General features: G+C 46.2%; 1 protein-coding gene across 8 annotated transcripts in view; it reads right to left on the reverse strand.

Moving 5' to 3' along the window:
- Positions 1 to 26,514, reverse strand: part of SLC12A7 (solute carrier family 12 member 7) — a 174,563-nt gene that overhangs the window by 20,068 nt on the left and 127,981 nt on the right. For 7 of the 8 annotated variants that reach the window (XM_077310641.1, XM_077310648.1, XM_077310646.1 and 4 more), the window contains 5 exons: positions 15,908 to 16,103; positions 14,616 to 14,785; positions 12,249 to 12,380; positions 10,277 to 10,384; positions 7,742 to 7,852 (listed from right to left, as the gene is read on the reverse strand). In XM_077310641.1, coding sequence (XP_077166756.1) covers positions 7,742 to 7,852; positions 10,277 to 10,384; positions 12,249 to 12,380; positions 14,616 to 14,785; positions 15,908 to 16,103 — 717 coding nt within the window. The remainder of the gene's footprint in view (positions 1 to 7,741; positions 7,853 to 10,276; positions 10,385 to 12,248; positions 12,381 to 14,615; positions 14,786 to 15,907; positions 16,104 to 26,514) is intronic. The other variant, XM_077310643.1, reaches the window with a different exon arrangement.

Consider the following 26,514-nt stretch of genomic DNA (forward strand, 5'->3'; position numbering starts at 1 on the left):
CTTCCCGTCCCCTTCAAGAAAAGAAAGCGGCTCCTGCTGCGCTTAGATCCCCCCTCCCCTTCTGAGCTTCCCTAACTACATGCTGAACACTTTTCTGTTTCAATGGGGGGGGGGGAATAGAGGAAGAGCCAAGTTCAAATCAATCTGAATTCAGCAGGATCCACAATGGAATTAACAAAATAAGTACAGAATCAATCCTGGAATGGATACATTCTGAACTTTTTATTAAAAGAAACATATTCAAGCATCTCAGGTCTAGGATAGGTCTTCCTTCCTTTTCTTTGACCTGAAAGGATCTGGAACTTTCACTCGCACTGTCACCATTGTTTTCTTGCTGGGGAGGGTGTTGACCTCTGACAAGGGTGAGGCAAATTCTGTGGCATGTCTGGGTGTCATGGTGCTGAGAGTATCCACTGGACTTGAAAGGTCTAGAATCATAGAATCATAGAATTGGAAGGAACCTTCTGGGTCATCTAGTCCAACCCCCTGCACTATGCAGGACACTCACAACCCTCTTGCTCATCCACTGTCACCTGCCACCCCCTTGAGCCTTCACAGAATCAGCCTCTCCATCAGATGGCTATCCAGCCTCTGTTTAAGAATCTCCAGAGAACCCACCAGCTCCCGAGGAAGCCTGTTCCACTGAGAAACCACTCTAACTGTCAGGAACTTCTTCCGGATGTTTAGATGGAATTTCTTTTGAATTAATTTCATCCTATTGGTTCTGGTCCGTCTCTCTGGAGCAAAAGAGAACAATTCTGCTCCATCCTCCATACGGCACCTTTTGGTTATCACATCCCCTGTCAGTCGTCTCCTCTCTAGGCTAAACAGACCAAGCTCCCCCAACCTTTCCTCATACATCTTAGTCTCCAAACCCCTCACCATCTTTGTTGCCCCCTCTGGACATGTTCCAGTTTGTCAACATCCCTCTTCAGCTGGGGTGCCCAAAACTGAACACAGGACTCCAAGTGAGGCCGAATCAGAGAAGAGTAAAGCGTCCTGCCAGTGGAAATGGGGAAGGCTCAGTTCCTCTGCTAACGGATGTCCTGGGCATGAGCTGCAGATATCAAAAGCTCTGCCTTGGAGAGTGGTGAGGTTTGGACGAATGAGATCTAGCTTTGCCCCTCAGTGTGGGGAACCTTTTCCTCTGCTAAACGGGGTTGACTGGCAGCTGTGTAGGGAGGTCTGCTGGAATGTGAAGGGTAAGGCATCAGATGATCCCTTCCTGCAAACACAGAATAATATGGCCTAGACAGAGAAACTGAAGGCACAAAAGGGATCACAACTAAGGTTTCCTCATTTTGCTAAGCATCTCATCAGTGCTGCTGCTGATCCATGCCTTTGAAGGGGACGGTTTCCATTCTGGTATGGGTTTCCGGGGGTGGCACGGTGGACCTCCGCCAGGTGTCCTGGCAGAATGCAACTGCAACGGGGAAGCTGTGGGCTGCACTGTCAGCCAAATGTGATGTTTGGACAGCTTCGGAGCCAGGAGTTTAGCCAGTTTGTGCTTGTCATCTGCTGACAGCTCTCGGTAAGGTACAATGCGATCCCATAGGAAGCACTAATGATTGGCGGTTTTGAAATTAAGGGCGGAGGAGGCTTTGTTTTTCCCCTAGCTCACCCAGGTCATGAGCTTCCTTAACGCCAGGGGCTGAGTGACAAGTGCCCTCGAATAGCATCTACCAGCAAGGCATTAGCTGAGGGATGCTGGAAAAGGAAACGGCATCTTTCCTGCTTGGCTCTGGGCTGCTTTTCAGTGCACCTGGCAGAAGGCAATGCCAATGCAAGGCATGTAACCAAGGTCCAGCTGGGACTTCCTGTGAGCTGCTCATCCTGGAAAAGGTGGCAGGTCCCGTGTTCCCCAGACGTAGAACTTTGCTGCACAGAATACCTCTATTTTAAAGGATAGATTCAAAGGATAGATGAGTAGTTGTGTTGGGGGCTTTCCGCACTCCTTCAAAATTGCACAATGGTTGCCAATTGAAATCGCTACTGATTTGCCGTTATGCACAACGTCGTTGACAATCTGCAACACTCCTGAAACCGATCTGCAAAAAGCGCTTCGTGGTAGCGCTTTCAGGGAAATCCCAAAAAGTGGATTCACCCTCCGGAAAGCGCTACACTCCTGCAACCAATCTGCAACACTAGCGGGAAAGTTCTGTGTGTTACCATTGTTGTGGTTTCTGCAAAGTCCCTCCCCCTGGCTCTCTCCTCTGATCTTCCGGTGAAGGGATCGCCATTTTTTTTTCTCCGAGCGAGCGGAGATCAACGCACCGGCAAGCCTTCGTTTACCCAGGGAGGCTTCCCCGGCTGCAGTCCCTCTGTTTAAAGTCACTAAGCACAAGCAACACAGAAGCCTGTTTGCTGGTTTATTTTCCCTTTATTTTTCTCACTGTTTTCGGCCGAAAATCGCATCTGTGGGGGGGGGGATTTTATTTTCACTCGGGGGGAGCGTGGCAACGATGAAACGGCAGCTCAAACACCACCTGCCAGCTGGATGGGTCTCTCCGTTGCAACGAATCAACGCATATTCCTTGCAACGGGTGTTTTTTTTTAAACCTTTCTTAAAGGGAAAGGGGCTGTTTGGGAGCATGCTAACGGCTGCCCATTGGCTGCTTGACGGCCAGGGGCGGAACGAGCTCGGCAATAGCGCTTCCTTTCTAGCAATTTTTGCCGAGACCGGAAGCCTGTGGGAAACGATAGAAATGCAACTGGATTCCACTACAAAGGCAGGTATGCATAATGACGAATTCCACTATTTAAAATGGCGATTTTTCGTTTAGCAAACAATTTGCTACATGGATCCCGGTGCGGAATGGCCCTTGGTCTGAGGTAGTACAATAAAATCAGAGTCCAGTAGCACCTTTCAGACCAACAGAGATTTATTCAAGGCATGAGCTTTCAAGTGCAAGCACTCTTCATCAGACTAAGAACAAGCACTCTTCGTCAGACTATTTTAAAGGATCAGGCTATTTCAAGGTTGTTCATTATATATACAGAGATCCTCACTCAAGGGTCACAAATAGGTCCTGCAGAGCTTCATCAATTGAGAACTGAGAAGTGTCGTCTGACTCTCTGGTCCTTGTAAACAGGCCAAAGGAGAGGGTGTTCTTGGAGTGGAGAAGCCAAAGGAGAGGTCCTTCTCAGAGTAGAGAGGCCAACGCAGAGGCTTTCTGTGAATGCAAAAGCCAATAAGGAACGCATTCTCGGAATGGAGAGAGCAATGGAGGGGGTGTTCTTGAAGGGGAGAGAGCAATGGAGGGGGCATTCTGGGAGTGGAGAGACCAATGGAGAGGGCATTCTCGGAGTGGAGAGACCAATGGAGAGGGCATTCTTGGAGTGTAGAAACCAGTGGAGAGGGCATTCTCGGAGTGGAGAGACCAGTGGAGAGGGCATTCTCGGAGTGGAGAGACCAATGGAGAAGGCATTCTCGGAGTGGAGAGACCAATGCAGGGGGTGTTTTAAAGGTGAGAGATCAATGGAGAGGGTGTTCTTGAAAGGGAGAGACCCATGGAGAGGGCATTCTCGGAGTGGAGAGACCAATGGAGAGGGCATTTTCAGAGTGGAGAGACCAATGCAGGGGGTGTTTTAAAGGTGAGAGATCAATGGAGAGGGTGTTCTTGAAAGGGAGAGACCCATGGAGAGAGCATTCTCAGAGTGGAGAGACCAATGGAGGGGGTGTTCTTGAAGGGGAGAGACCAATGGAGGGGGCATTCTCAGAGTGGAGAGACCAATGGAGGGGGTGTTCTTGAAGGGGAGAGAGCAATGGAGGGCATTCTCGGAGTGGAGAGACCAATGGAGAGGGCATTCTCGGAGTGGAGAGACCAATGGAGGGGGTGTTTTAAATGGGAGAGACCAATGGAGGGTGTGTTCTTGAAGGGGAGAGACCAATGGAGAGGGCATTCTCAGAGTGGAGAGACCACTGGAGAGGGCATTTTCAGAGTGGAGAGACCAATGCAGGGGGTGTTTTAAAGGTGAGAGATCAATGGAGAGGGTGTTCTTGAAAGGGAGAGACCCATGGAGAGGGCATTCTCGGAGTGGAGAGACCAATGGAGAGGGCATTTTCAGAGTGGAGAGACCAATGCAGGGGGTGTTTTAAAGGTGAGAGACCAATGGAGAGGGTGTTCTTGAAAGGGAGAGACCCATGGAGAGAGCATTCTCAGAGTGGAGAGACCAATGGAGGGGGTGTTCTTGAAGGGGAGAGACCAATGGAGGGGGTGTTCTTGAAGGGGAGAGAGCAATGGAGGGCATTCTCGGAGTGGAGAGACCAATGGAGAGGGCATTCTCGGAGAGTCTGTTAGTGTTTGAGAAGTTTGGATCTTTTTCCTGATAAAATGTTTTCAGAGAGTGTTGTGTTTAGGCAGAAAGCTGCATCATACTTACCTTGTTTGGTAACTAGCAACAAACAGACCATCATGAGAAACTGCTATTCCCTAAGCCATGAGACGTTTCTTGTAATTATCTACAGGGGGGATGATTAATACTGTGATGATTAATATCATGATGATTAATACTGTTTATTGTTTCTCTGTTTTTAATACTTGTGGGTCATACTGGCTTGAGTTTATCTTGAAAAGCAGTTCACAAACAAATATCAGACCTGTGAAACTAATAATGGAGCTATAAACACAGTATATCTAGGACAAGTCGTCACAAGCATTAAAATAAATATCCAATAAGTATTAAACATTAATATTTAAAAATCATTTTACATAAACTATACTTCAGTACTTAAAGCATAAAAGGCAATTACAGAAATCTATTACTGCTGGATTGAAACATTTAAGGCTTTAGTAATCATGGTTTTTAAAATAAAAAAAATCATTTTAAAAGAGTGGAAAAGAATAACAGCTTCTATATTCAGATTTTAGAGGATTTTTTAACATTGCACAAAACAGACACAGCGTACTGAAAGGAAACTACCAAAAGAACACACCACAGTGCTCTATGCTAGAAGGGTGTAGGCACGGGGTGGGGGTGGGGGTGGGGGAGGGGGTGGGGGAGGGGGTATGAACTGGCTTCACACTTGAAGTGCCACTTTGTTCACTGGGATTGGGCCTTAATAGGTTATCTTTACCTCATCGTATATATTATGTAAAAGTCAATTGTAATTTTTGCTATATTTGTGTGTGGGGGGGAGAAACAGGCAGGGAATGTGTTTTTTTTAAAGGTTTTTTTCATGGAAAATTTGGAAGATGCTTTTTAAGACAAGGTTTCCCTCACTTAAAATGTGTGTACTTTGGCCCCTCACGGGTGATAGCAAGGCCCTGCCGTCTCTTCAGCAGTGCCATGGATTCAGCTGAGTGAGGCACGATATTCACTGTAGACATGGCCGCCATGTTGGCTGGTCCCAGTAGGAGCCCTGGATGTCTTATTGGAAGCTCCCGCCCTTTGTTGGTGTTAAGGGTGCTCCTGGACTCTAATTTCATAGGAAGAGGGTTGCTTTCAGTCCTGTATTTAATCTGGCAGTCCCATTGGGTAAAGAAGGCCCGGGGGGGGGGGGTCGGCATTCTTGTCCCTTGTCCTTCCTAATGAATATTGAGTAGGACCCCTGGTCCACCCAGGCGAGAACTGTATTATCTACTCAGATGAGCCATGACTCTTTAGGATCTGAGGGGCATTTTTTGACTTTTCTGACTTGGTGGGGGATTGAATCTGGGACCTTCTGCACACCAAACAGATGTTCTATCCAGAACTGCCCGAAGCTGCAACGAAATGGGCGGTATAGAAATCTAAATAAACAAACAAATAAATAAAAGAATGCTTGGCTCAATTACTGCAACTATTCTGATGCCAACTTGTTCTGTCAGAGCTGGAAACATCCCATGTTCCACAGTGTCACAATGCTTTATGTATGCACACTGTGCTCAGGTCCTACTCTGAGGGACATGTTTTCCAATTTAAGCAGCACATATATACCTTAATAGCACAACTAGGTGCACCAAGAACACTGAGGGCAGAACATCTGTTTGGTGTGCAGAAGGTCCCAGATTCAATCCCCCACCAAGTCAGAAAAGTCAAAAAATGCCCCTCGGGTCCTAAAGAGTCATGGCTCATCTGAGTAGACAATACAGAACTCGCCTTGGTGGACCAGGGGTCCTACTCTATATCAGACAGCTGTATGTGTGTTTTAGAATTCCTACCCTCCTTTCCTACAGGCTTATATAACTACTCTGCTGTTCCAGTAAGGCAGCTACTAGCTTAGGCAAACCACTAAATATTTACCTGACTTTGGGCAACTTGCATTCCCTCTCATTATCCAACTACTTTAATCCTCAAACTAAATATTTCTGGAACCACTAGGGTACCAGAAATCATCTCTGGATGATTTGATTTTTTCACTAGGGACAAAGCCCGTTGCATTCAGGAATACAACGGGTGCTAGATTGGGTCGTAGGGTGGAAGAACTCCGCAGATGGCCTCTCTCTCCCCCCAGGACCTGGAAAGGTCCAGGCTGGAGGCTCCCGGGAAGGGAACTCACTGTCAGGGGCAGCTCTCACGCAGCAGGGATCTGCAGCCTCAGAGGGAAGTAGAAGGAGGAGGGCGTGGTCAGGGGTGGGGGACAGAAGGCGATTGGCTGGCCACTGGACAGACAGGCAAGCTGGTTGGAGGAGGAGGCACTCAGGGGTGGGAGAGCCGCCCTGAGTGGGTGTTAAGCTCTGAGTGGCACTTAAGCTATGAGACCAGCTCCTCCTCCAAGCCCTTACCAGAAATATATTATGTGGAACAGATACTGCTTCAAATTTCAAAAACTAAAGTTGCCAAGTGCACAGCAATCGCTTTCTGTGGGCAGGCCGCCATAATGGCTTCTGCATGGCAATCCTCAGTGTGCCCCTGGCCTTAGCAGAAAGTCTTGCTCTGTCATAGCCTTTGAGAAAGCCTGTTCATCTGTTCCAGTTCTGTCGGGGCACAGAATTCAGTAGCCTTTATGGTTGTGGAGTTATGCTTGAGCATATTTAACCAATTTCTGCTTAAAGTTGAGAAGCCAGGCTGAACACCATTCTCACTTCAGGGGCCTCAGTGTCTAACAGAATTCCTTATCAGTCCTGATGACCAACAAAAGCAGAACCATGAAGCATACAGAAGTAGGCACAGATGCTTCATTGGCATCAGAAATAGATGCTTCAGAATTTTGGCACAGAATTGTCATTTGGGTGAAAACAAATCCCCCTCCCCCCCCCAGGTGCTAAGCACACACAATCCAAGTGACCACTCCGTGCTGGGAATCACCTTCCCCAATTCTTAGTGTCCTGTAATCTTTAGTGATTTCCTTGAGAGAAATGGAATGCTGCTAAGGGATGGGAGAAGGGAAGCTGCTGGAGCAACGTTGGTCCTTTTCCCAGGAAGGTCTTGGAAGGAAAGAAGGTGCATTTCGCAATACATGGACTGATCCGTGTCTCCAAGGATGCAGCAGCAGATAGCAGCATGACCCAAACTGCCTGCTGGAAAGCAAAGCACTCTGTCCATTTTGTTTAGTGCTACAAAAATCAAGTTAGAGCTGCATAAGGATTCATCTGGGAGTAAACAGGCAGGAAAGACTAACTAGGACTACCCATCCCAAGGATTCAAGTCCGGTGTGCTTTGGAGGATGGGGCAGGGGAGTGTTGGGGAAAGGGCGCTGCTTATTCACACTCAGTTAGCCAACGTAACCGATCAATAGCAGCGATGGAGTTGTTGTGGCACCCGGGGGCACTCTAAGTGTTGCCAGGGGACTGGGGCAGCCACACACTACGGTCTCTACCTCATCCTCTGGAGGGCCATGAGGGAGCAGATTGGCTTGGCCAAGACACGGCAGGCTGGGGCGGCTCTTCCTTCTGACGGAGCCACGAGACCCGTCCGTGATGCTCTGAATCTGGGACCGGGAAGGCCACCGGGCGCAACCAGCATGCGGAAAAAGGAGACCGTTAATCACCTCAGCTCACAAAACACGATGCCAGCAAATTAATACAACAGAAACCACCACGGCATTTCACGGAATGAGCACTGCGCTGCGACGTCACTTCCTTTCCCCAGACAAAACACTCCACATTTGGCTTCCTGCCCTTTCACTGCTTCCCACAAGACGTCATAACACCCAAAGGACTATTCCCAACATCCGTCCAAGGACCCTGCAGGCAGGTCAGTGGCTTGATGGCTTCCCAAAAAGAGAAGTTACTCTTCCGAAGCTGGGTCTGATATCTAACCAACATTTTGGCACAAGGAATTTAGAAGTCACACTGGGGTTTCTCCTTCAAAAAGACCACTTCTTGTTTCAAAACATCTCTTTTTGCAGATCCAGTCAATTCACATGAGAAATACATTCTACTGAGAAGGCTGAAGGCAAGATGTGCCGGAAATATTTTATGCTGGCTGGCAAAATTAAAGGTCAGCAATAAAAAACCAAATTTTACAGAACTGCATGAAATTAATCTTAGAGCAAAAGCAAGCAGTCTAAGCTATTCAGGATAACATTAGACTTTCTGAGGAAAAAATGCAGCCAAACAACACAGACACGTTAATGTCATAAACAAACTCCGGAATCAGGCCCTGTGGAGTGGGAGAATCGAGGCCAATGGGATGCAGAGACAACTAAAAGAGTGTGGCTGAGGCTGTGAGGGGGAAACCAGCAAACAAAACAGGTATTTTTCGGCTTTGATCATTGGGCTGTTCTCAATATTTCAGTACAAGAAGCTGACTGATAAATACGCCAACATAGATCTACAAAAAAAAAAGATAGATAAAATTTGCAGAGGAGGGAAAAGTTATTTCCTAAAAGGAACCTTTATAGCATTTCATTATGGGTTGAAATAGCAGAGCCTCATATTCTTTATTTGAGATGACAGCACTGAACGCTTAATCTACAAACCACAGGACTGCAAAAGACAAATATCTAGGAATGCAGCTTAGCCCTGGTGTCACGAAACGAAACACAAAGAAGCCCTATTGCCCCAAACCAGAAGAGGCAGAGAAGAGGTGAGTGTCATGCCTATGCCCCAGCCGCAGCTGGAGGACTCGCCCCTGGGTGTGCCAGGTAGGACAGCCCAGCTAGGGCTGCCCTTGGTCAGACACACGAAGAACAGGCCCACAGCACTCCTAACGCCTCAGCCCTGGGGGGCCAGCTGGGTGGGTCCAGGAGGAAAGGCTGTGCTTCAACCAGGTGCCCCCAACTTTTCTGAGCCTGCAGGCAACTTTGCAATTCTGATACGGGGTGGCACCACAAACTGGCTGCTGCAGGGGTGGAGCCAGCCACAAAATGGCAGAAAGTGAGGTCATGCATAACTCTAAAAGGGACTCTTCAGCATTCCAGGCCGAAGCTCTGCTTGAGAGGAAGGCTTCTAGAATGAATCCGTTGTTCAGTGCTATGGTGCTAGGATGGCAACGGCTGGCAAAGCAAGGTTTATACACGTCTGCACAGCCAATCAGATCTCCAGCTGCCAATCAAAAGCCCTGGGAAGGGCACCCAGGGAGGTGCCCGTGGGCTCTGACCGAGGCCCTGCCTGCTGCCTGCTCCTCTACGGCCAGCCCCACCAAGGCACACGGCCTCTCAGAGGCTCCCTCTGGATGTGGGTCAAGAGGGGTCTCTGAAGAAGAGAAGCTCCCCCCCTGCCACCCATTTTGCTAGTCCTGAGGGTGCTGCTGGACTCTGGCTCTTGGCTGGCTGCTTGGGGGAGGGACCAGCCAGTCAGCCAAGCAAAGCAGCCTGAGGCACCAGAGTCTGGCACCTGTGCAGGACGCGGCCTACTTTTCCAAGTGCTGTAAGGTTTTGCCCTGCAATCAGCCCATGAAGGATGCCAAATGACAGCAGTTGAATAAAACGAATGACTTTAAAAAACACCAGGTACTGATTGGAACCTGTGACTGTAAAAACACAAGGTACGTGCCGTGTTCCAAAGAAGATACCATATCCTGGTTATTTTGCATGCGCAGCCTCCTTCATTCACTGTAGTAGAGTGATCTGATCTGTACATTAAAGGATTGGAGCACCTCTCCTGAAACAAATACAGCGGCTAGAGGGGAGGTCTGGTTGAATCACAGCCTCAGTCTCTGGAATGGCCAATTAATCTGCCCAATTAATCAATATGGGCCGGACTCCAACAGACAGCTCCCCTGAAGTATACTTTGCTGAACTATTTCTACAGAAAAGTCGCTGATGGGCAGAGCCCCAGGGGGCTGCCTGAAACACCTTTCCATGCGGGCCTCCTGCACCTGTCTTGGACAGGAAGAACACCCTCTTTGTTGAGCCCTAAGACTCCTATTTTCTTATATAAAAGGGTCAGAAAAAATCAAAATGGGTTACCTCTCTTTCTCTTTCGTTTTTAGAGAGCTGCATCTGCTTGAGCATCTGAGACCGCTGCTCCATCACAAGAGTCTTCTCATACGTAAAGGCTGAAATATCATTTTCAAACTAGAAAATTAAGGAAGCATTATTTGCAATGAAAAGAAATTATGCTGCGATCCATGACATTTAGCCAATAAATAGCAACCTAAAACTCCTTCAAGACACAATTGTATTTTTGCCCTTTTTGAAAACGGATGCCAAGTGCCTAAGGGCGCCCCAAGGGATTTAATGGGAACTAATAATTCTTTTAAATTGCTTTGCCCCATTAGGTCTTCTCTGCTGGCTTCCTCCCATAAACTGTCATAAACTTTAAAAATTACATGTCTTCAAAATTGCAGAGCCACATAATACAAAGACAGTCTAATATATCAGATTCACCAAGAAACCCTTCAGGACATGTGTAAGAAAAGATGTGCCTTTTGGGAGAACTATGAAAAGCTGCCCCCAGAGGCACCAACAGTTTCTGTCTACGGACCGGATTCGAAGTCTTACTATCAAAGCACACCGGAATCAACTTGCTGCTACCAAAGTAAACTGGTTAACAAGCAGAGAACTGGCAGCCAGAGGTCAGCAAGAGACAAAAGAATTTATGTTCCACAAGACGAGGAAAGGTCAACAGTGAGAAAGGTCAACGGTAAGCTGCGTGAGGCAGGGAGTGTGCCGTGATCTCAGAACCATGCACAATCCAGTAGCCTGTTTGAGGAAGGCAGGGCAGAGGAGGCGAAATCTTCTCTTGAGCCAGCTCTGTCTAAGGGCCCACCCAGTCCAGTTGACACAACTATTCAGGTCAACATGTGCATCAGAAGGTCATGGCGAACCCCACGCTCAGTTGCCTGTTGACATTGCTCTTTCCTCTGGGATTCATCAGAATGATCAGAAATAAAAACGGCTTCCTCCCATGAAATATGTCTGGACACGGAGGAATTCCCTTCTCTGCCCTGCAGCTTCTAGTGCAGCCCTGGGGGCTAAAGACACGCCAAGCAAGCAGCCGGCAGCTGGAGGTTCCTGCCTCCCGTGAGGCCACCAGCTGAGGCTGCCGAGGCAAAAGAAAAGGTGCCTCCTGGGGGGAGTCCAGGGCAGCAGCCCCCTCCAGGCAGACCCTGTCATCAGACCCCAGAACAGCAAAGGTGGAGGGGAGTTGGTCAACCCCAGGGCCACAGCCTGGCTCTTCCTCCTCCCTCCTGGCCCTCCTTCAACCTGACTTTGAAAGGCCACTCTGGGAGAGGAGCCCCACACTCTTCTTGCCCGCAGTTTCAGCTGGGTATGGAAGGGTGGCCAGAAGGCTGCCGGGATATTATTCGAACCTGTTGGTTCACAAAGGCTGCCTGCTGGGGGGGGGGAGGGGGGACCAATCACTACCCCCACAGAACTGAGGCTCCGGGGGTTGGAGGCTTTGCATGAATGCCACTTATGCACAAGAAGGCCCTTGCCTGGTGGTTTGGCATGGACAAGGAAATAGAGGACTGGCTCCCATGCTGCCAAACATGCCAGGCCTCAAGCCCCAGCACAGCCCTGGGAATCAACACGGCCTCCATGGTAAAAGCTTCACTTGAATTTCATTGAACCCTTCCAGGATCAAACCTTCCTTATCATGGTGGACTCATGCTCCAAATATCTGGAGGTCATGCCGTTAGCCAATAGGACTCTGCAGGTCACCCTGTAGCCTGTTCTAGCAGACATTTTGGAATGAAACACTGCTTTCCAGCTTTAGCTTTCAATTTTCACTGAAATCTTCCTGGAGATAGTAGCTAATGTGTTGTATTCTTTTGTTTGTCAATGGTTTTGAGAGCTGAGCTGGGACCCCCCGAGGGAATGACAAGCAGGGTAAAAATGCAGAAACAAGCATCACTATTAACATCTGAAATCTTAAACAATATTTATATTGAGCGAAATGGTGGATAGATTTCTGGGCAGACATGTAATACTTTACCATTTCAACAACCTCCACCTCAGCATTAAGTCGAAGATGGTACAAAAACATCTGGAGATCCTTTTTCATCTGAATACTATTGTCATCCATTTGAGCTACAGTGAAAATGCGCATTTTACATTTTCTCCATACCTGTGAACAGAATTAAACATGTCATCAGAAAAAAGGGGGTGGGATTTAGTCTGGATTTGCTTTTCTTCCAAGTTCCCCAAAATTTCCTTAAAAATATTTAATAAGACTCAAAGTCTGAGTCCAGTGGCATCTTTGAGGGCCACAACCTTTATTAATTGTTGAAGTTTTTGTGTGCATGCTGATTCAGACCCACCTGGATCTATCTGAAGAAACCTGTGTGCACACGAAAGCTCCTAACTGGGATGAAACTGGGCTGGTCTTCAAAATGCCCCTGGACTCAACCTTGGCTCTGCTGCTTCACACCAACATGGCTGCCCACCTGGATCTAAGTATGTTCCTGGTCACTTTACAGTTATGCTGCCTGCTGGGGATGGCAGGCCTCTCTCTACTGGTGCTTTCTACTGTAATTGAGATTCATTTCCAGAGTTTGTTCTATAATGAATCATAGAAACGTAGAATTATAGAGTTGGAAGGGGCCATACAGGCCATCTAGTCCAACCCCCTAGTCAACGCAGGATCAGCCCAGAGCATCCTAAAGCATCCAAGAAAAGTGTGTATCCAACCTTTGCTTGAAGACTGCCAGTGAGGGGGAGCTCACCACCTCCTTAGGCAGCCTATTCCACTGCTGAACTACTCTGGCTGTGAAAAAATTTTTCCTGATATCTAGCCTATATCGTTGTACTTGAAGTTTAAACCCATTACTGCGTGTCCTCTCCTCCGCAGCCAACAGAAACAGCATCCTGCCCTCCTCCAAGTGACAACCTTTCAAATACTTAAAGAGGGCTATCATGTCCCCTCTCAACCTCCTTTTCTCCAGGCTGAACATTCCCAAGTCCCTCAATCTATCTTCACAGGGCTTGGTCCCTTGGCCCCAGATCATCTTTGTCGCTCTCCTCTGTACCCTTTCAATTTTATCTACGTCCATGAAGTGAAGCCTCCAGAACTGCACACAGTATGGTGTGGTCTGGTGTGGTCTGACCAGTGCCGTATACAATGGGACTAAGACATCTTGTGATTTTGATGTGATGCCCCTGTTGATACAGCCCAAAATGGCATTTGCCTTTTTTACCGCTGCATCACACTGCCTGCTCATGTTTAGTTTACAATCCACAAGTACCCCAAGGTCTCGTTCACACACAGTGTTACCTAGAAACGTATCCCCCATCCAGCAGGCATGCTTTTCATTTTTCTGACCCAGATGCAGAACTTTACACTTATCTTTATTAAATTGCATCTTGTTCTCATTTGCCCGTTTTTCCATTGAGTTCAGATCTCGTTGAACTTTGTCTCTATCTTCTGGAGTATTTGCCAGTCCTCCCAATTTGGTGTCATCTGCAAACTTGATGAGTAGTCCCTCCACCCCCTCATCTAGATCATTAATAAATATGTTAAAAGGTAACGGGCCAAGCACCGAGCCCTGAGGTACCCCGCTACTCACCTCCCTCCAGTCTGATGAAACACCATTGACAACAACTCTCTGAGTGCGGTTCTCTAAACAATTCCCTGTCCACTTAACTATCTGAAAATCCAGATTGCAGTCCTTCAACTTATCCATCAGAACATCATGGGGAACCTTGTCAAAAGCTTTACTAAAATCCAAGTAAACGACATCAACCGAATTTCCCCGATCCAGCAAACCTGTTACTTGGTCAAAAAAGGAAACCAGGTTGGTCTGGCAGGACCTGTTGGAGACAAATCCATGCTGACTTCCTTGGATCACCAAATTTTCCTCCAGATGTTTGCAGATTGCTCCCTTTAATACTCTCCCTGGCATGGATTCTAAGAGAGAGACGGTTTTCTCTACTGGTGCTAACTCTGGCCAGAGATGTAACCTAGCAAGGTTATGGGAGAACTTTAAGACTGCAAATCACTGTATTGGGCATAGACAGAGCAACTGTCTCTTCCACAGATCGCAGTCTTAGAGAGGTGTTTCCTGACAGCAGCTACTGAGCTGTCACAAAATGACGGCCTCCCACCTTCCAGCCCTTTGGAGGCAAGCCCACCCCCTCTCCCTGTTTATCTGGCGCTCCCCCGGTCAAGGAGGAACATCCCTCTCCTCTTTGGGCAGCTTGTTCTTGCTGGCTTTGTGACTGGCACCAGGTTTCCCAGGGGAGGGGAGGGATCTCAGCTGCACAGCACTATCAAGATCGGTGGGGCTCCCTTGTCCCTCGGAGCTGGCAATTCAAATGTGCTTCTTGAGAAGCAAAATTTCCCAACGAAAGCAAATGCAAATACCTTGTGATGTCGCAGTAGGAAAGGAAGTAGCATTAGCATACCCCCGTCATGAACGATCCACCACACGTCTATGTTGCCCTCACTAAAACGCTCCTGGTTTTTTGGAAACAAATCTATGTTTTTGGCAACCAGAAGGGCTTGCTGAGCAGCTGTCGTTTCTCGTACAGTGTCTGAAAAAAGAATCGGGAACATCTCACCACTTCAGAATGCAAAAGGTGTCAAGGCAAGAGATGAGTGGAGGCGACTGGCCAGGGCCTCCCTCTGCAGAGCTGCCCACACAGCCTTTGGTGATCCCCCATCCAAGTCCTAGCCATGCCCAACCCTGCTCAGTTTCTGAGCTTTGCTGAGAGGAGGAGGAGGAGGAGGAGGCCCTCCGAATGCTGCCGTCTTGTACTACTTTGTGCTGACTGACGTGCGGAGGAGTCTCCTAGACACACGCAGCATGCCTGAGGGAGTGCCAGGCTTCAGCAGGTCCAATCTGCTGTCATCTGGTCCTCATTTCCACTGGATTTATCTGAATTAGATCGTATTGTGTGTATTTCCGCCTCTGGCACACTTTGAGACTGTTGGGAGGCATTTCAAACCAGCAGGAGGAAAGAACAATGGCCAAAAGGCTCACAGGCCAAATCCAAAATGGCTGCGGACCAGAGCAAAGGCCTGCAGCTTCTGCTCTCCCTGGCGTGGATTCCAAGAGAGAGGCGGTTTTCTCTACTGGTTGTGGCCCTTTACAGAGGGATCTTCCAGGGTTCCCCCCAAGGTATGAAGAGGGCCGCAGGAAGGTCTCCTCAGTGAAGGTTTGCCAATCTAGAGATGGTGACTGGAGATCTCCAGGAATTACAAACGCTCTCCAGGCTACAGAGATAAGTTTTTCTGGCGACAAGGGGTTTGGAGATGGGCTGTATGACATTCGACCTTGTGGCGCCCACAACCCTGCCCTCAGAATCTGTGGGAATTTCCCAACCCAGAGCACGCAACTCTCCCTCAGGGTCAGATCGCACAGGATTCAGGTGGGCAGCTGTGTTGGTCTGAAGTAGCAAAGCAAAGTTGGAGACCAGGGTCACCTTGAAGACCAGTGATGTTTTATTCAAGGCATAGGTTTTCATGTGCATGCACCCTTAAGCTTACACCTTGAACAAACCTGCGTTGGTCTTAAAGGGGCCTGACTGGACTCAGACTTAACATGACAGGAGTTAATCCAGGGCTCAGTCAGAAGGAACGCAGAAGGCCCATTTCTTCCAAAATGGCATGACACGGTTTGACAATAATTGCACCGATCCCACAGGAGTACGTACCAACGAAATTCTTCCAAGAGAAGGGGTTATCGGTCTGCCTCCAGGACTGCGGCCATGCCATCAAGACTGTGTTGTGCTTCATCCCTCCAAGACCAGCTGACTGAATCAAATGGGAGATGCCATCCCTGACTGTGGAGGACACCACAATCTGGCAAAATCCCTTTGTTCGCTCCACTCCCATTAAGGATCTAATATTCTAGAGAAGGAAAAAAAATAGTTGCATGGATAAATACAGCTGTTAAAAATCACAGGATTAGTAAGGCATAGAGCACCAGCCGCTGCCACAACACTGTGGGAGCTGTCTCTTATGTTTACCATCTTGTATCTGAATCGATCTTAGTGAATTTTTTAACCCTAAATAATTATGAATTCTTTCTTAGTGTACATTATCTTTAATTTAGCAATACTTCCTTGAGGGTCAGTAATCTAGTCTGTTATCCAAATCAATGCTGCTGCTTGCTTGTATATTGGGATTGCAAGGCCTCCTTGTTACACCTTGAGGCTTATCCTTGATCTTTTTCCATTCCGTATTTATTACTCTTTGCCATGATTTAATAGTTATTTTTTCAATATGGATTGGTAACATTTGAAACAATAATTAAAATGTTGGCAATATATTAATTTTAACTGTCAATATTTGTACTAATCAAGAGATTCTTAGTTTTTCCCATTTTGATATGAATTCTGTTATCTTTGTCCAGATATTTTGGTAATTTTCTTTGTATTGTTGCTTTCATCAATTACATTAGTGGTTTTTATCACATAAACCACACATTGAACTTGAGTCAATAGTGTGACTCGGTGGCTAAAAAGGCAAATGGTGTTTTGGGCTGTATCAAACGGAGTATCGTGTCCAGATCACGGGAGGTGATGGTACCGCTTTACTCTGCTCTGGTTCGGCCTCACTTGGAGTACTGTTCAGTTTTGGGCACCCCAGTTGAAGAGGGATGTTGACAAACTGGAGCGTGTCCAGAGGAGGGCAACAAAGATGGCGAGAGGGTTGGAGACCAAGACATATAAAGAAAGGTTAGGGGAGCTTGGTCTGTTTAGCCTGGAGAGGAGACGACTGAGAGGGGATTTGATAACCATCGTCAAGTATTTAAAAGGCTGCCATATTGAGGATGGAGCAGAGTTGTTCTCTCTTGCCCTAGAGGGAAGAACCAGAACCAATGGGATAAAATTAATTCTAAAGAAATTCCATCTGAGTATAACATTTAATTTTTTTCTTCACTATTATGTATTCCAATAATATTTATGTACTTAGACCCAAGTTCTTCTGAAGCAGAAAAAAATGCAGACAGATTTTTAATTGTCACTTACTAATTTTTTAAGCAGCTGTCAGAATCCCCAGGTATTTCTGCTATGATTTTATTTTGTTTTATTGTTGCTTGTTAGGGTGTTGATCTAGCCTGGCCTTTTGGCCCTGACATATCACAGATGCTTTTGCTTGTCATCCCAAGGTCAATTTCCTGCCGCTATGTTTTATGCCTCCTAAATCCAAATCCATACCCTCCTTCCACATTCCTTTCCCCTCCCTTTCCCTAGTGTTCGGTAGTTCCCAGGCCTTCCTGTTACCTTGGTGGCCAAATGCTTATCTCTATGTTTTGACTTATTTGAACTGTGCCTGTTTCGAGTTCCCAAGGGAGGGGGAAGAAACCCGATATTGTTCAACCTATGCTTTGTAAGTCAGTCCTGACTATGTATGAGCCTTTTGTGGAGCAGAGTGGTAAGGCAGCAGACATGCTGTCTGAAGCTCTGCCCATGAGGCTGGGAGTTCAATCCTAGCAGCCGGCTCAAGGTTGACTCAGCCTTCCATCTTTCCGAGGTTGGTAAAATGAGTACCTTTACCTTTACCTTTTTACCTGACTATGCCTTCAAAGTCGATACTTGCATTTTCTTAAATAAACTTTAATTCCATGAGTTTACTTATTTAGAAATCGAAGTCTCTCAGAGCTGCATGGATATTTTTCTGCTTAAGAAGAGCTTGTGTCTAAACAGAACAAATTTAGTTTCCAGTGGCACCTTTAAGACCAACAAATTGTTACTATCAATATATCTTGGGAATAGAAAACAGGGAAGAACTTTCACTCTTGCCAGATAATCAGCCTTGACTACCGCAGTACTAGACAACCAATATATTAAAAAAACCCTCCCTCAGATACTGGGGCCCCTGCCCCCCAAATCAGGTTGAAACAAGGGAGCATTTTTACTCCCCTGCCCCATATATAATACACTCCGTGACAAAGCAATACCGATTACATTAGAGAGGTACTCAGGTCTGATAGGGGAGAAAAAAAGGTCAAGAAACTTTGAAATGACACGAACCCTCAAACCACACTATGTTCCACCAAATTCTGTGCTGCAGCCATTAAAATGCACAAAAATCTCACAGGGTAATTAATCTTTGTGTATTTTTATGATAGTCACAAGTTTAAAGATTTTATAAGAATTACTGCTTAATTATGATTGTATGATTCTTAGTTTTAATGCATACAACATTTTACCTTGTATTTTGATATCCTGGCGTTTATTGTACTAGTCTAAATGACTGTAAATAAAGTGTTGTTGATGAGTTTGTTCATATAATTTAAGCCAGACTTAATTAGAACAAGTGGCGAAGACCTATCTATCTTACAGTGTTTTCATTTTTATGATCAAAATAGTGTAATAATATTAATATTGTAATAATAATAATAATAACAATAATAAAAACAATATATTAAGGGGACCAGATTGTCCCACTTTTGGAGGAACATCTGGGGGCGCCTGGCAAATTGTACTTATGTTGAAATTAAAAAATATATATTACAATACTAATTTTGTGTTCTATGAAACTTTTTGTTGCTCCATATAGACCAAATTTTTAATCAAGAACTCCCCCGGTCGGGAGACGACTGAAGATGGCGCCGTACTAGCTGGACTTCTGTCCAGCTCTTAAGCCATGCTGAGGATCAGGAGCAACTGCACCTGGCAGACCTGAGCAGATACGCAAATCTTGCTTGCCGGTCGCCCCAGGAACCGGGAACGGTATCCTGAGGGTCCTACAGATCCGTGGAGAGGGAGGGAGACTAAGCTCTCCGTATCGCTGCGGCATGTGCTCAAGGTCATGATGGCGCCCTTGTCGTAAATAACTTTCTAAGCTTGAAACGACCAGCTGACCCTACATTCTTCCCAGATCATCTTTTACCAGACTGACAGGAGCTGAAGTCTGCAACAATAAAGACAGTAAAGACTGTGAGTGTTCTGGTTTTTCCTTTCTTTTCCTCACAAGCTCTTCCCCCCCTTCTCAACCAATCTACAAGTGAATTCTTCCGTTAAGTGGGAGCTCCCAGATAATCACACTCATTAATCAAACAAAGAGAGAGCTTAAAGAAAAGAGAGACTTTAAAGATTTGTTGGAGAGAGTTCAGTGGGGGACGTTGACTTTATACGGAGATCGACAAACTGATAATTTTGGATCGCTCGAGCTCCCCCGAGACCTCACGAGACTTTTTGTTTATAATCTGTGACTGCCTAGAACTATGGAAGAATTAACTAAGGCACAGCTTTTCCATTTGTTATGCGAAGGGAACTCAAAGATACTGAAAGCAGTCAACAAGCTGGAAAATGAAATCCAAAAGACTAAGAAAGAGCTTTTAGACAGAACCGACGGTTTGGAAAAAACAGCGGATGAAAACACAACTCAGCCAACAATACTTCAAACGAGAATTCAATGTCTGGAAGTTAATCAACAGGAGAGGGAGAGAGCTAGGGACGTAAAAATCAAAAGCACATTGGAAGAACTTGGGAAAACAGATTTAAGTAAGGAAAGCACCGAAAACCTGGAAGTCTATTTAGAGCAGGAAGTGATTTGGATCAACAAAATAAATAGAGTCTATTCAAAGGCGACAGCACGCAGGAAGCTATCAGGAGATATCTCTGTGCGACCAGAGGAAGAGATCCGGATTGACAAAATATACAGAGCCTATTTAAAGGCGACTGCAAGCAAGAATCAAGCAAGAGACTTCTTTGGCCCTGACAGAAGGGCCAGAAATACTCTATACAGGAATTATCAGGCGACACTATGGGAAAAAATACAATTTCATCTTCTGCGACCACCTGAAGGATGTGATGAACAGTGGAGCATTCTCCTGGTTTCCTATGGGAAAGACAGCAGCAGTAACTTCTAGGTCAGTGACTCAGTAGCTAAAAAGGGAAATGGGAGTTTGGGCTCTATCAAAAGAGGTGTCCAGATTGCACAAAGTGATGGCGGACCAGAACCAATGGGATGAAATTAATTCAAAAGAATTTATAGCTAAACATCCCGAAGAAGTTCATGACAGAGTAGTTCTTCAGTGGAACAGGCTTCCTTGGCAGATGATGGAGGCTAAATAGCCACCTCAAAGAAATGCTGATTCTGTGATTTCAGGCAGATTGTAAGTGGCTGGGCAGAAGGGACTGTGCCCATGCTTGGCTCTTGTGGCCCTTTCTTGCATGCAACTGTGCGTGTTTGAAGCAAAAAATAACTCTGGCTGTAGCTGTACAGGACCTTCCAAAGAGCAAGAAATGGTAAATGATCATCACTCAGAACCATGGAAGGGTGAAGTGAAAAAACAGCTGGCATCCACACCTGGAACTGAACTGGGAACCTACAAGCTAATTCCCTGACAACTGAACTGTGCAGTTTGCTGAATGTGAACAAGACTCAAGTCCTAAATGAAAATGGGTCAAGGGGGAAAAAGTGCTTGGCTGCAAAAATTACAACCTGAGAGTAAACATGCCACAACCCAATGGACTGAAGCGCCTCCTCTGTATGAGAATATACACGTCCAGCTTGCAGTTCACCAATTGGGTCCACCCTCATAACAAACAAAGCCTGGTTCTTCTTGTTGGAATGCAGAATATACACTGCATCCCGTGCTCCCTGGAGGAAAAAGTTAGGCTAAAGCAAACAACTCCTATAACAACAAGAAGCAGAGAAGAGAAATAGGGGGAAATATCCAGACCGGAGAACTGCAGATTCCAGAACAAGAAAGTTCATGGTAGAAGAGACTCTACAGTGATTTCGCCACAAGACAACATATATAAAAGTACCCTTTTCTCCCCCGGTGGGGCTCAGGATGCAGAGGAGGAAGGATCTTCACTGCCGCCTGTAAGGGACGGAGTGAGCTTGGACTCTCAAAATCTTATGCCCAGGGGAAAAATTTAATCACAGAGTTGCTCGTGTCCTGGCACTTCTTTCTCCTGCTACAGACCAATATGGCTACCCAACTGAACCTGCCAACTTTAATGCATTTGATTAAACATGTTCTTGCCTACAAATCAGAAGTGCCCAAGGGCTTGTCAGCCATTCAACAGACCTCTGCTGCTTTTGCTGCAACAGACAGGGGGGGGGGGGAGTGAGACGGGACTCCCAGTGACCTTTCTGTTGTATCCCATTACTGGATTACCTCGAAACCACGGCCAAGTCAAAGGCAGAATCTTTTGAAAAGACGGTATTTCCTGGACCAACAGGAACCTGATCACCCACACCCATCTAACACAAACATTTCCTGCCTTGTGCAGGGGGCTGGACTAGATGACCTTGGAGGCCCTTTCCAACTCTAGGATTCTATTCAAACAAATAGCTTAAGCTGACGTTTCTCTTGACTATCTGACAAAACCAGGTGCTCAGGAAAACCTGAGTTAAGATTTTGGGTTACAGCATTATTTTGTGAAGCCAGTGTTTCTAATTAATTATATTTTAGGACTCCACAAAACCACAAGAAACCCAGCTGCTCATGACAATAACAATTTAAACTGTTTCCAGAAATACTTCATAATTTTTAACATGGCAACAATTATCAAGGTTGAATTAGAGGGAAAGAGTGAATGTGTTAATTTTTTAAGTTCCATAGCCAAAAAAGGGGAAAGAAGTGAATTAATTATCACCTTTATTATCTGGAAATTAGATTTCCATCTTAAAAGGAGGTGTAAATTTGTTAATTTGTTTAAGTAGAGAAAAAAGAAGTAAATATAACTTCAATGTGCAGCCATTTTTTGCAACTGGTGCTGCTAACTGCAGGTAACTCAAACATCTACAGCAAGACCCTGCTGCTCCTGACACAGAAGTGATCTGACATAGAATTGACCTGCATCAATTTTTAATTCCGTCGTATTTTGGGTCTTCCAAATATGATTAGTCTTGCCACCCTTTGTAATGAGTTGGGTCTTGGTCTGTTGTCATCTAGAGCAGTGGTCCCCAACCTTTTTGAGGCTGGGGACCGGCAGGGCAACTGCCCGCCCGCGCATGCCGCGCAAGCTCGCCTGCGCCCGCTCATCGCGCAATGCGCGAAAGTGCAGTGCATGCGTGATTTTGGCCGCACATGGCGCATGCGCGCATGTGCGGCCGGGCCGTGCATGCGCGATGCGCGGCCGCGGCCCTGATTCCCTCTCCCCCCCCTCCCGCAGTAAGAAGCTTCCCGGGCCGCAAGCTTGCGGCCTGGGAAGTTTTTTACTGCGGGGGGGCGGGGAGAGGGAGCCATGGCCCGGCGCCAAGGCCTTCACGGCCCGGCACCGGGCCGCGGCCCACGGGTTGGTGACCACTGATCTAGATCATGGTTATCCACTATCAAATTCTGGATAAAATTACATTATCGCTCCACTCCTAATAGTCTCTTGTACGATCTGCTAAATGATCCTTTTGTTTCTAAATGGTACTGGCAGATCCAACATAAAATTCACACTCTGGGTATCAACTTGGAGCCTCTGGCTAATTATGAGGAGTTTCAAATATGCAATAGTATTAGACAGAGAATCCGTGATATTGAGAGACAGACCATCGAAGCGGGAATCAATCGGACTTGTTCCCTCCGCTTCTTTGGCCTTGCTTCCAATACAGGTCAGGGAGCTATTTATATGCAAAGTCTTATTAACCCACTCCATCGTCGTGCTTTTATGCTTGCTAGATTAAACATCTTCCCATCAGCTGTCCTAGCAGGCAGATCCAGCAATGTACCAATTGGGAACAGACTTTGTAAATTTTGCCAATTAGAACCTGACTCAGTGCCACATATTCTACTCTATGGCCCATCACCTTCTATGCTTAGACAACGACTGGTTGTCCCTATCACGATGGACCTTTCTGGCCCTATGGGCAGAATAACCAGACATAGATCCCCGGAAATAACGGAACTGATAACCGAATTCTTGGCTACTGTGATACAAAAGGACGGTCGGCTAGGCAAGAATCAGGTCTAGAACAGGGGCACCGACAATTGGTGGAAATTGCTGATTGCTGAGCATTCTGGAGGAATCTACTGTTGGGTACTGCTTATTTTATTTTATTTATTTTATTGTTTATCTAGACTATGTAATTTTATCAATTAATTATAATTATGAATTACCCTTGTTCTTATGATGTTTTATATGCCATTAAAGGTTTTTGAATTTGAATTTGATTTGGCTACAATTATCAACAATACAAGACAATTCTGGGCCCTAGTTTCAGGAGCTTTTCATGAGAAATCTTCTTCAACAAACTTCATCCCCTCCCTTCCTTGGTATGAATATTTCTTAAACCTATTCCATGAGGACAGAGTAAGCTCCTGTAGCCTCCCCGAGATCCACCTCTCAGACATCCCAGACTGGGCCCCAGTGATGCCTCATGAAGTCAGGGCTCGTATTGATCAACTAAAGCCTAGAAAAGCACCTGAGGTGATCCCTCCTGAGCTGCTGAAAACCTTCCCAGACTGGTGGGCTCCTCTTTTGGCTGCTCTCTTTACTGTAATTAACAAAACAGGCTTAATGCCTGACTCATGGACAAATGCAATCCTTGTTCCAGTATCTAAAAAGGGTAACTGCAGCCTTCTCTCTATTGTTGGGAAGCTATAGGCCAGACTCCTGTCAAATAAACTCACCTTGTGGTTGACTGAGAAAAAGATTTTAGGCCCTGAGCAGGTTGGGTTCTGTCAAGGGAAATCCTCCCTTGATCATTGCACCATCCTTGCCCACCCTGTCAACAAATATAGTAAGAAAGAGGGTCCAAATCTCTTTGCAGCTTTTCTGGACCTTAAAGGGGGCCTTTGATTCTACCCCTAGAGATCTTCTCTGGGATAAGCTGTTAAAGATGGAGATAGATAAAAGCTCCTACATCTTATAAGGAAACTCTATTCTTCTATCTGTTGCCAAGTCAAACTCACCCCCCTTGGGAGTCTTACTCCTAAAATACTAATCAACAAAGGGGTAAAACAAGGGTGCATTTTGGCTCCCCTCCTATTTAACCTTTTTATAAATGACCTTGCTCTGTCCTTATCCGCCAACTCTGGCCATAGCCCCAAAATTGGTTCCCTTCACATCCCACTGCTTTTATACACAGATGATACGGTAGTGCTGTCCCATTCACAAATTGGCTTAAAACACTTACTGGTTCAATTCTTGGACTTCTGTGAAGTAAACAAACTTGCTCTGAACTTTGAGAAGTCAAAAAATGTGGGTTTTGGAAAGCCTTGGAAGCCTCTTAAATGGAATATAAGAGGTAACAACATTGAACAAGTTAAAAGCTTCAAATACTTTGAAGAGAGGGCTGAATTGCTCAGTTCCTCCTTCTCCCCAGTCTTCTCTTGCGAGGGGAATCCTGCTCAGCATGGTGAAATCATTTCATGTGATGAGGGATGGGAGTTGTATCACTTTAGGGTTAGTCCACAAACACCTAGTTTCTTTAAATGAAACCAAATCTTCTGGGTCAGATGAACTGCATCCAAGGGTACTAAAAGAACTCGAGGGAGCTTGGTCTGTTTAGCCACGAGGGAAAGCAACTAAGAGGTGACATGATCGCCATCTTCAAATACTTGAACGGCTGTCATACAGAACATGGAGCAGAATTGTTTTCTGTTGCCACAGATGGTCAGACCAGAACCAATGGGTTGAAATTAATTCAAAAGAATTTTCGGATAAGCATCCGGAAGAAGTTCCTGACAGTCAGAGCAGTTCTTCGGTGGAACAGGCTTCCTTGGGAGGTGGTAGGCTCTTCTTCTTTGGAAGTTTTTAAGCAGAGGCTAGATAATCATCTAACAGAGATGCTGATTCTGTGCACTTAGGCAGGTGGTGAGTGGGTGGGCAGGAAGGGATGTGCCAGGGTTTGTCTCTTGTGGCCCTTCCTTGCATACCCAGGGAATTGCTGATTGCCACTGTGGGATGGGAGGTGAATCCCCTCAAGGTTAGGCTGGATCCTGGATATTTTTGGTGGAGGGATCACTTGGGCATGACATTGGGGTCACTGTGGCTGGGCAGGTAGTTGTGAGTTCCTGCATTGTGCAGGGGGTTGGACTAGATGACCCTGGAGGTCACTTGCAATTTTATGATTCTGTGACATGAACATCAGTTTAAAAGCTTCCCATGGTTCCCATTAACAGGAGAGACTTCAGATTCTTTTGTTGGAGGAAGGTTCCTTAGGAAGGAGGAACGCTTTGAAGTTGGCCAGGAGAGAGTTTGGATACAGATCAATGTGTTTAGCTAGAACAAGATCTGGCCTCCAAGATTTTGATGAAAACACAGGACACTGCAGGTTCCCTCCTCTCAGACTGCTCATTCTGCACTGGGACACAATCTGCTGTTAAATTATCCTACACAAGGACACATTCTCTGTGGGGCTTCACAGGAGAACTTCCTATTGGACTGAGCGTTTTGTATCTGATAGGAAAGGGAACAATAGAATAGACCAAGCACACTTTTCTCTCAACTGTTTTGTAAGCGTTGTACGATGTGAACTTTTCACTGGGATAAGAGAAGGAGGTCGCCCCCTTGCCTATCATCCACCCAAATGCATAATCTACTTCAATATTAACTGATGATTCAAGCCAAAATCAAGGTTTGGGGTCCTGATCTAAGACACAGCTGGTTAACAGGGCAGAGTTCAGGTGAAATCTCACGCCTTGTGAATCTCGGAGAAGCTCAGCTCAGCTCAGCTCAGCTCAGCTCAGCTCAGCTCAGCTCAGCTCAGGGAGCCCCAGGACATGCGCAAGAGCAAGCTTAGGCTTCTAAGTTTGATGGCTGCCTATGTCTCCCCTGCCTCCTCCCATCCATGGATCCATGCATGATTACATGCCTATAACATGTTCTTGTGCTCGTCTGTACAAGATAAGACTAGGAACAGCATTTGCACGATTCTCACGCAGCGCAAGCCGATGTGCCAGGATTACGGCCTTGCATGGCCACCGTATCGATTTTTATGCCTTTTATGAAAACTGCTATGAGACATCAGGAGTTATTCAATTGTTAAAAAAAACTTTAAAGGCTCTCCCTCTTTCACTACAAGCAAAGTTAACACTAAACAGAGTTTCCAAGTCAGCTTCAAATTCTTGTTTTAATGTCTGGCTTAAAATTATCTGGGTTAGCATCATTTTCAGTAAAACATAATGATGAAAAGGAGAGAGAAGAGAGAAATGCAAAGCAGAGAAGCGGAGGATGGGGAGAGCCAGTGGAAAAAGAGGCAGGGAGAGGGAGAGGAATGCCTGGGCAACTTGTGTTCACCCTGGACCAGAGGTAGTCAAACTGCGGCCCTCCAGATGTCCATGGACTACAATTCCCAGGAGCCCCTGCCAGCATTCGCTGGCAGGGGCTCCTGGGAATTGTAGTCCATGGACATCTGG

The sequence above is a fragment of the Paroedura picta genome, chromosome 14 (genome assembly GCF_049243985.1).
Source record: "Paroedura picta isolate Pp20150507F chromosome 14, Ppicta_v3.0, whole genome shotgun sequence".
Classification (NCBI taxonomy): domain Eukaryota; kingdom Metazoa; phylum Chordata; class Lepidosauria; order Squamata; family Gekkonidae; genus Paroedura; species Paroedura picta.